We start from the raw sequence: 9,510 nt of genomic DNA, 5'->3' as shown, positions 1-9,510 counted from the left end.
GTCCAATGTCAATGTGTGTCCGACTATCTGTTCCCCTCGATAGGCACACAGGTTTGGCAATTGTTTTTATTTCTTTATTTTTTTGCAAAAAAAGTTTACATGTACTTAAATAATTGATTAAATCAAACGTTACTTTGCGGAAAACCGTATTAATGAGCACAAACAAATACTTTGCTATTCTGCAACCACTTGTGCAAGACAGGATGACTAGAGAATATTATATGTCATACAGACGTAGCCGTAATATTTTTTTGAACTAATAAATTTGCAAATCAGTCGTTATGTGGTGTTTCATTACCAGGATAAACCACATTTTTAAATTGTCGACCTAATGTCCATAAGTGTTTTGGTTGTTAGACAAAACGAAGAATGATGAAATTTTCGGTTACGATTTGGTGTATTATGTAGAAGTACCATCAGCCAAATAAGTGGTCTATCAATTTTTTTAAACAAGTTCCTATAAAATGATTATGTCGCTAAAGTCGAACTTTCAAGTTGACAGACACGTCTATTGGCATTATTGTTTTATGACATGCAAACGATAATCAACTTAAGGGTGGTAGACCACATATTTGGCTGATGGTACCAAAAAGTGGTAGGTAAAATTTAAAAATTGTGAATCATTTCAAAACCGTTATACCTACTTCTAGCATGTCCTAATGGGGCTGATTCCGTATTTATTGATATAAAATGAATTGAAAAACTATTTTAATGTTATTTACTATGATGATGTACTCGTAATAAAAAAACTCGTTCACCATCGCCTAAACTTGACCAAATTAAACAATCAATTTACAGTCTCCAAACTTGTTCTTATTCTAAAGGAATATATCGCCGTTTTAGACTTCCAGTCAATAGTCACATCAAAATACACAGGCGTATTGTACACAATCTTTTCGTCGCTTTTGTGATTTTGTTACAAATAATTGATTACCAGGATGGAATACATGCCAACACAAAAAACTCATTCAGAGTCCTCAGAACGGTACCTTCACTTTCTTTAGTCTTTTTGTATGCACGACCAGTTCCTGCGACAACAACATGACACACTTAATCGAATTCTGCACTGTGATACGTTGATATACAAATTTTGACATACATTGATTGTTGTGTACCAATAATAAGACATTGTGGCTGTTAATGGCCACTGTCTAGTGGGAACAATGCGATGTACACGCGAAGTCTTCGAATTATATTTTTGCAATAAAATGCCAGTGCTTAAGAGAAAGTAACATTGCAACCAATTTTGTTAAATTTTCCTATACCCGCGCTTCGCTCGCGTAAACCATTAGAACTGGCAGAAAAATCGAAATTCCGGGAATTTACTTAATTCCCAAAATTTACTTCATGATTTTTATTAATTTTATTATTCCTAAAACTACACCGGCAAAAATTTTCACGCATATTGTAACACACAAACAAATTTTGTTAAGTGTTTATAATATAAGTGGAGCAGGATTTTCCATCGTATCATCAGCTAATGATTTTGTAAAAGTTCACTTAGGCTCTCGTTTAAATTAGTAATAGTTTTTATGGTAAATAAAAAATTATTTGAATCATCTATCTACTCGTATCCTTAGGATTTGAGGAAGTACAATAGTTGTAGGCAGAAATGACTGAGTAGTTTAATAAAAAAAATGCACGTTATCTATACGCAAACTACCATCTAATAATGTAATGAGCATGAATGTGACTGAATAAATGAATATGAATTGTGTATATTCTTAGATTGGCGCTGAGTAGGTAATTGTGTCACCAAAATTCTTTATAACCTTAAGTAACATCAATATGTAGGTGGCTAACTTTTAGCGACCATTACTTTTAAATTGCTTTATTTATGGCGGTATTAATTAATTGTCTCTACTGGCGATATCAATTAATGTCCAAACACTAGACGTCGTAATAAAGAATAAAATACTTTTAACTACTGTTATTCCGTATTTGTAGGATTTCTGCAACGGTAACCCTTCTATATAGAGTTCCGTTATCCTACAAGGAACTTATGTTTCGCGATGTCCGTCCGTTCATCCGTCAGTCCGTTGCTTAGGTTAGATACTTCTAATGCTAGAATAAAAACATAATTAGTAACAAAGTAGCAATATAAATTTTGAAAAAAATTTTTTTTAGGATTTTCCTCTACGTCTTCTTATCTAGTGGATGTGTTTTTTTTTTCTCATCTATACCCACAATATGGGATATCGTTAGATATGTCTGTCAAAAACATTATAGATCTGCAAAGACCATTTTTCGATATAGTGATTCGTTTGCAAATATTAAGCTTTAAGCTACTAATTTATGTTAGAGGCAAGCACTTTACAAGATACATAACCTAACCGACAAAAAGTTGGAAAACCCCCGACTTTGTCACTTCAAAGTTCAAAAAATAGTACATTAAGGGGTTGTTATGCCATTCATTGATTAATTTTAATTGACGGATAAATGTAATGCCGTCTCCGTCTATTCGAACAAAACAAAGAGAGACGGCATCACATGTATCCGTGAAATAAATTAAATCAATGGATGGCGAAACAGGTGGTAAGAATAATAAACAATTAAAAAAATCTACCACGGCTAGGCTAGTAGGCTGTTTATGTAAACGAGTAATAGTCGATCAAAATTGAATTATTTACCGCATCTTACTACAGAACTCTATGCGCGTAACTCAAAACGCATTTCCTTTCATTCATCATCTCATTACATTGGTTTGATTTTTTCTTAAGATTAAATATACCGCTGTTTTGTTTAGAACTATGATGATTTTATTAATAACATTTTGTTTTAAGCTTTTTTTACAAGCTTTTATTTAACTTGCCTGTTTTATTGGGTCAAATGTTGCAAGTTCATTTTGACCCACTTCCAGTGGTCGGGTTGACTTGTAACTTGGTATGCATATGTAAGTTGGATGATAATACAACTACTGTCAATCAACAAATAGTTTGTATTGAAAATGTAATTTTTAACAAAAACCTATTACAACAGAAGGTTACTTTACTATTCACTTTAATTTTTATAAAAAAAACTAATAATTAAACATCGTTCGTATGAGTGTTTTTGTAAATATTTGTAAAGACTACATCGATGACCCTTTTCCAGATTTCCGTCAGCACGTTGTCAGAGATCTTTTCGTCGGAATGCTCTGCTCGTTTATTGTCTTCATATGGCTGCATCACGAACTCCATAGCATATGGTACCCCATATATCTGGAATATGTTTGTATATATTAAATAATATTGAAAAGAGATTTTAAGATAAAATAGTCAAGAGTCGGGTGGCTTGGGGGAATAATAAATAAATAAAATAAATAAATAAATATCACGGGACAATTCACACCAATTGACCTAGTCCAAAGTAAGCTTAGCAAAGCTTGTGTTATGGGTACTAAGCAACGGATAATATGATTATTATTGATAGATACATACTTAAATACATATTAAACACCCAAGACCCGAGAACAAACCTTCGTATTTTTCATACAAATATCTGCCCCGACGCGGGAATTGAACCCGGGACCTCAAGCTTCGTAGTCAGGTTCTCTAACCACTAGGCCATCTGGTCGTCTAAAATAGAATTCAAATATCCTTACCGTCGAAGCAAAGTCGACACTAGACCCATGCACTTTGCCGTACCAGTTGTACAACGTTTCCATGCTAACAGACATCACTTTGAAGCCCGCGTTCCGTATCGCCTCGTCGATCTCACCCTTGATATCGATATACTTGTCATCTTCCGTAGCAACTTCAGTAAAGCCTTTCGGATACAGAACAGCATCACCCTGAAAATTACCATCTTTTTCATTAAACGTTCTCACCGATATCACTTGATACTTATCTTTTATGTGAAATTAAATTCCGCTTCTGTGAATAAGTTGCAATAAATGAAACTGTTAGAATTTTTTAACGATAATTAGCGCAATTTTATTCTGAACGTAACTATTAACTTTTTCTATCTTTCTTTACTGCTAAACAAACAATATTTATATCTAAATACTAGCCGATACCCGCGACTCCGCTCGCGTAGAATTCGGTAATTGCTTTCCAGCGTGAACTATGCAATTTCCCGGGATAAAAACTATCCTATGTGTTCCCCCGAGACACAAACTATCTGTATACCGGATTTCATCTCAATCGGTTTTGCTGTTTAGACATGATGAAGTAACATACAAACAGACTTCCAAACTTTCGCATTTATAATATTAGTGCGATACACATCTGTATGTACATTTTTAAAAAAAATCTCTTCGAATTCTTCTGGAATAATTCAGCAGATGGTTGGGTTAAGTTGACTGAACAACTTACGTCAGCAAATTTTGTCTTGTCAAAGACGTGACTACACTTGAGATGAAAAATTCCGATGAAAAACCTTCACAGGTTCAGTCAAACTTACCCGATAATAACCAGGAGTATTTCGAAAGAATTTGATGTCACTTTGTATAGTTAAGAAGGTACTTAATAAAGAAGAAACAAATACAAGATTGTTTAAACTACTTAGTAAAAAACATTAGACACACGTCATGCCTACTACCCAACTAACCTAACCTAACCCGATAATCCGAATTTTAACAGTCCATGCTATTTATTTGCAATTAACCTTACAAAATAAGTCAATAGATTTTTCGGTACTTAGTATCCGAATTTTGATAATACATCTGTATTAGTAGGCTCCTAATACCTACCTTGAATATATTAGGGTCGTATGTCCCACCATGGACATGGATGTACGCGATGATCTTGTGACTGTAATAGTGCAGCACATCCCCGATGGCTCGACTTTCAAGTTCGGAGAACGGCGAGGGTCCTGGGTACTGCTGGTTGCAAGAGTTGCTATTGCTCGCATTCCACGACACGTCGAAGTTTCGGTCCAAAGCCACACCCAAACACGCAGACTGTGGCGATTTATTCTTATTCCAGTTTTCGAGCTTTAAAAATATTTATGTCCAGCTGTAGAGCTTAAAAGGTCACAATAGACAACCATTTTGAAAAACTAGAGACAACAACGGCATCACTTGTTGAAGAGCGAACAGTGTTAATAATTGTAATAAGCTACTACTTGAATTTACTCTGATTATTGATTTACTTACGGTCTCGTCTCCAATCCCGTCTGGATTAGCCATTGGAATCAAAAATATATCAAATTTGTCCAAATGTGCTGTGTAATATTTAAGTAACTTCATGAACGATTTCTTCTCATTTAAGCATGGCACTCTTGTGAATCCCATAGCACTGAGGCCGTGTACAATAAATATTATTTTCTTCTCTGGCTCTTCATCCATGTATTTGTCTTCATTTGCTCTGAAGTATCTTGATTGTAGCTTAGATTGAGTTATTTTACAAATAACTATGTCATTGTATTCAACAGTTCTAGTGATTACTTCGACGGTAACATTTGCTTCGTCAATATCTCTCAGCATTATCTCTAAATCGTTTTTCATCTAAACAATAAGCAGGGTGGTTTGTGATATTTACTTATCATATTATTATTATTATGTGCTGTAATTCTATGTTTTTTAAATTAAAAATCATACTTACAGAATACTGATTGAAATCACCAAACATAACTGGATCCGATTTAATTTTACTTGCTTGTGTGCTAAAAATATTACAAACATTTAAGAGCTGGAAAACAGCGTTGCATGCCGAAAAACTGCAGGCAAGGTAACAAACATAAATTATTAACAAAAAAGTAAAACCGACTCCAAAAAAATGAAAAAAATAACAAAAAATGGAACCGACTACAAGTCCCTTGAAAATATTTTTTTAGGTACGTACTAGCTCGAAGTCGGTGCCTCAGCACGAGTCAGTGTGTCAGTCAGTCAAATGCTCATTTTAATACTAAAAATGCCAAAATCGCCATAGGTATGCCTATAAAATTTGAGGTTTGCCCTCGATTTCCCCAGGATCCCATCATCAGATCTTGACTTGGTGACAATGGGACCACCTCAGAAGAATACTTTTTCGATTAAAAAAATAATTTTGAAAATCGGTCCACAATTGACTTAGTAATCGGTGAACATACACAAAAAAATACAAACATTGGAACATAGAACCTCCTCCTTTTTTGGTAGAGTCGGTTAATAAAACAACAGGAATCGATAAACGATGAAGTTCGATTATCTCAAAACGCGCCATGTTTAGGATTTTTCGAAAAGTGTCATAAGTACCTAATGCAGTAGGTTATGTATGACAAATAAAAATTAGGTATGGAAATTTTAATAAAATGTTATAAAATTCTGGCTAATTAATAGAGAAATGTTTGAACTTTGTCATCATAACATTAAAGTATACCACCTCGAGTTATGACAAACGTAGGTACCATGTGTTAAAATGTTGTTTATAAATAAGTTTACTTACGTTGTTGGGTCATCTTGCAGCAACTGATAAGGAGCCAGTCTTGTAGATCTAAAGTCAAGATGTTTTTCAATAGTTAGGGGTATTGAATAAAACTAATTTAATTATGAGCAAAGAAGATTAATTACCACAGCAATATATACATATATATATTATAGACTAAGTGCAGTTTCCCTTGTATGACCCAAATATTTTGGCCTCATGTCACGTTTGGTCAGATGATCATTTGGTATAATTTGTCTTCTATAGATACTGAAAATAGGTCGGTGATTTAAAATAAGTCAGGTGTACGTTAGGTTTAATTGGAACTTGCCAGGAAATTATATAATTTCAGTGTAGCTCCATTAGACGAAATGATCATTCGATCAAACATTGGATTAGGGCCGAAATATCCGAAAGCAGTCAGTCAGGTAGGTACTTTCCTTAACCGAAAAAAAAACTAAGTACTTATTTGATAAAATAAGCACAACATTAAAGAATGAAGCAGGAAATTTGTGTAAAGTTGGAATGAGGGAGAAAATAAAGTTATGGTGTTTTTCAGACCGCACATAGTCCCGGCGTCGACCGTGGGGACTCCTCACTTTTGGCCACTTTGTATTTGCTTCTGTATTCAAGTTTATGTCATTACTCATTTCAGCGTTTTTCGTCGAAGGATGCTCCCTGGAAAGGGATTTGGTGTTAGAATTTGATCTTGAATTTATCTTAGAAATTGTATATTTACATTGTAGAACTTTTATTTTTCGGTTGCTTCGCTGCCGCACTAGCTCGGTTGGCTATTACGCGGAGATGAGTCGGGGCTAATGTATCGACTGCATACACAACACAGGTGGACTCTTACACAAGCACAAGATCCAATTTTCATGGAGTCAATGATACATTTTGTTCGGTCCCTCGTCGTTGTCCCTGCCGATGCAGTGCCCAGAGGATTCAGTAGTAATATTACGCTATTTAGTTATAAGGTTAGGTAATAAAAGTGTGTTAACTATAACAAATAAGGCAACTGTCTAAATTGTATATAGCGTGTAAGTATTTAATCACATAATATGCGTTCTCAATGCTGAGCAAGCTGTTATTGTCGCATGTGAATTATTTGCTGGCTCGGGTTTCGACATCAGCCATCATATCAAACACTGACTATATGTAGTTACCCGAATAAATAACTAAGTACCTACTGCAAAATTTCATTTTTTTAATAAAATTCTCTGTGAAAGTTTCGTAACAGACATATGTACAATGGCCTGCATAAGTGGATGGACACCTTACGTTTCATAATCGTTTGAACACGAGAGGTGGCGATTTTGTTAGGCGTACACAAGAAATGAACTAGATAGCGCTGTTAAACAGTTTAAAAATTTGGGTTAATCAATAGAATGTTTACAAAAATAATATTACGACAGTAGTATTAATGACACTTTAACTTGCAATTGCGTAGTACTTTGTTATATGTAAAGATCAATCAGTATAACAACATTGAGTCCACGTTATAACGGTTATGGTTAGCTTAATGCCCGGTATATCAAATTATGATATGATCGATATTTTATCCTCATCACAGTATGTGCCGATAGCTGAGTTGATCGGCTGCTTAGATAAATTCGTAAATGATCATGCATGAGTTCGTATCCTTGTTATCATATCAGATTGTTTTCTTGTTTTTATTTTTTATTTATAAGTTTCTATTTTAATTTTTGTAGATAACTGATATGGAATTAAATAAAATAATCTTGAAAAAAAGGATAACGTTGCAACAGACATAATACACGTTTGAGTTTACGCCGTGGGCCTTTGATGTGATCGACCATCGTATGCACTCCCATAATATTTCTCGCCTTATCTAAATAAGTCGGAATGTTGTCTTACTCGTCTGACTTTTTTTGTGAACGCTTATGCTTTTTGCTAGCGGTTCTTCTCATCGGTTTGGGATCGTGGCGCTCCCTGCAATCAACGTTAAGTAGGTACAATTAAATCGTGCAAGGTGATTTATATTGCGATGCTATATTAACCACGTCAAACCAGATGCCTTATTCTCTAGCGCACCTATTTCGCGCGAGACCTTATTCTAAAATAGTAGGTAATCATTTTCACCACTTCTTTCTGTCATACGGTGTACAATGTGGGTAGAAAGAGATGGCGAATGCGATCGCGAACGTCAGCGCGTTAGACAATACGGCCTCTCCATTACATATTTTTTTTACGATTTTACTTGCAGGCTACATGTAGATATGGCTGCTGAGAAACATACGATCGCGCAAGGTCGATTATTTTTCACTGCAGCTTATTCTATTTTAGCTGTAACTCCAGTAGTGATTGACTTGTCACTTGACTCGAAAATATGTTTACTTTGTGCTATATTAGAAACATTTTGCTGCTATGTACTTAACCCACCTGTATTTGGACTGGCACCATTCTGGCCTCAGTCTGATTCACCTTGTACAGTTAAATAGGTGTACCTACTAATTAACGTAATGGAAGGAACTTTGGTTTCTTTTTTGTTCTAAGTCAATCATATTAAAACCATCAACTTTTTAAAGACATTATCAAACAAACCTTACCTAATGGTATTCTATGTAGCCTATGTAAAAAATACTTCGAAATATTCTGGACGACCATGCGATCAAATATCACATTTAAAAATTGGTAAATTAAAATCACAAAACCAAAGAAATTGTTATTGTGCACCATTTCATTATCGTACTTGGTGTTGTACATTTACCAGAAAGGCAGGTTCTCAACTGGGATGAACGCTGAAACAAAGTATTAGTAAAGATTACTTTAAGAATAAATATTAAATTAAAATAAAATAAATAATTAAGGGGGGGGGGCTCCCATGCAGGAACGTGTTTTTTGCCCTTTTTTGCTAATGTCTAATGTTGTATATAGGCACATAACCCTTCGTGTGGGAGTCCGATTCGCACTTGGCCGTTTTAAATTTTTATGTTGCCCGTGCGAAGCCGGGCGGTTGCTAGTCTAAAATAAATAGAAACTGTAGTTCTAATAGGTTATCTTGTAACAATTCGAATCTATAAAGCAATATACTGCAGAATCGTGCGTGTTTCGTGTAAATAATTGACTGTGAAAGGCACGTTTTTACGTAACATAATGATGGTGATTCACTTACGAATAAAATTCCTACGGCTCGGCATGTCTGATAAAAAAATTAATTTTG

General features: G+C 34.7%; 1 protein-coding gene across 1 annotated transcript; it reads right to left on the bottom strand.

Annotated features, from left to right (window-relative positions):
• Positions 1 to 3,026: 3,026 nt before the first annotated feature.
• On the bottom strand, positions 3,027 to 9,487 carry LOC141435071 (carboxypeptidase B-like). The gene is made up of 10 exons (XM_074097612.1): positions 9,463 to 9,487; positions 9,058 to 9,088; positions 8,205 to 8,279; positions 6,888 to 7,004; positions 6,348 to 6,395; positions 5,526 to 5,586; positions 5,078 to 5,428; positions 4,673 to 4,915; positions 3,584 to 3,772; positions 3,027 to 3,200 (listed from the first exon to the last, which is right to left on the bottom strand). Exons 1-10 carry the CDS (start codon positions 9,485 to 9,487, stop codon positions 3,027 to 3,029), a joined length of 1,314 nt encoding a protein of 437 aa, XP_073953713.1.
• Positions 9,488 to 9,510: the final 23 nt, after the last annotated feature.

This window comes from Choristoneura fumiferana, chromosome 14 (genome assembly GCF_025370935.1).
Source record: "Choristoneura fumiferana chromosome 14, NRCan_CFum_1, whole genome shotgun sequence".
In the NCBI taxonomy this organism is placed as follows: Eukaryota; Metazoa; Arthropoda; class Insecta; order Lepidoptera; family Tortricidae; genus Choristoneura; species Choristoneura fumiferana.
The sequence above is the reverse complement of the archived record's forward strand: the minus strand, read 5'-3'. Positions and strand labels throughout refer to the sequence as shown.

Coding starts and splice junctions, on each gene's coding strand:
- LOC141435071 (XM_074097612.1), bottom strand. CDS start 9,487: ATGCCGAGCCGTAGGAATTTTATTC. Junction 7,005..8,204: donor TCACAAAAAAAGTCAGACGA/GTAAGACAACAT, acceptor ATCCCTTTCCAG/GGAGCATCCTTCGACGAAAA. Junction 3,773..4,672: donor ACGACCCTAATATATTCAAG/GTAGGTATTAGG, acceptor GGTAATTTTCAG/GGTGATGCTGTTCTGTATCC.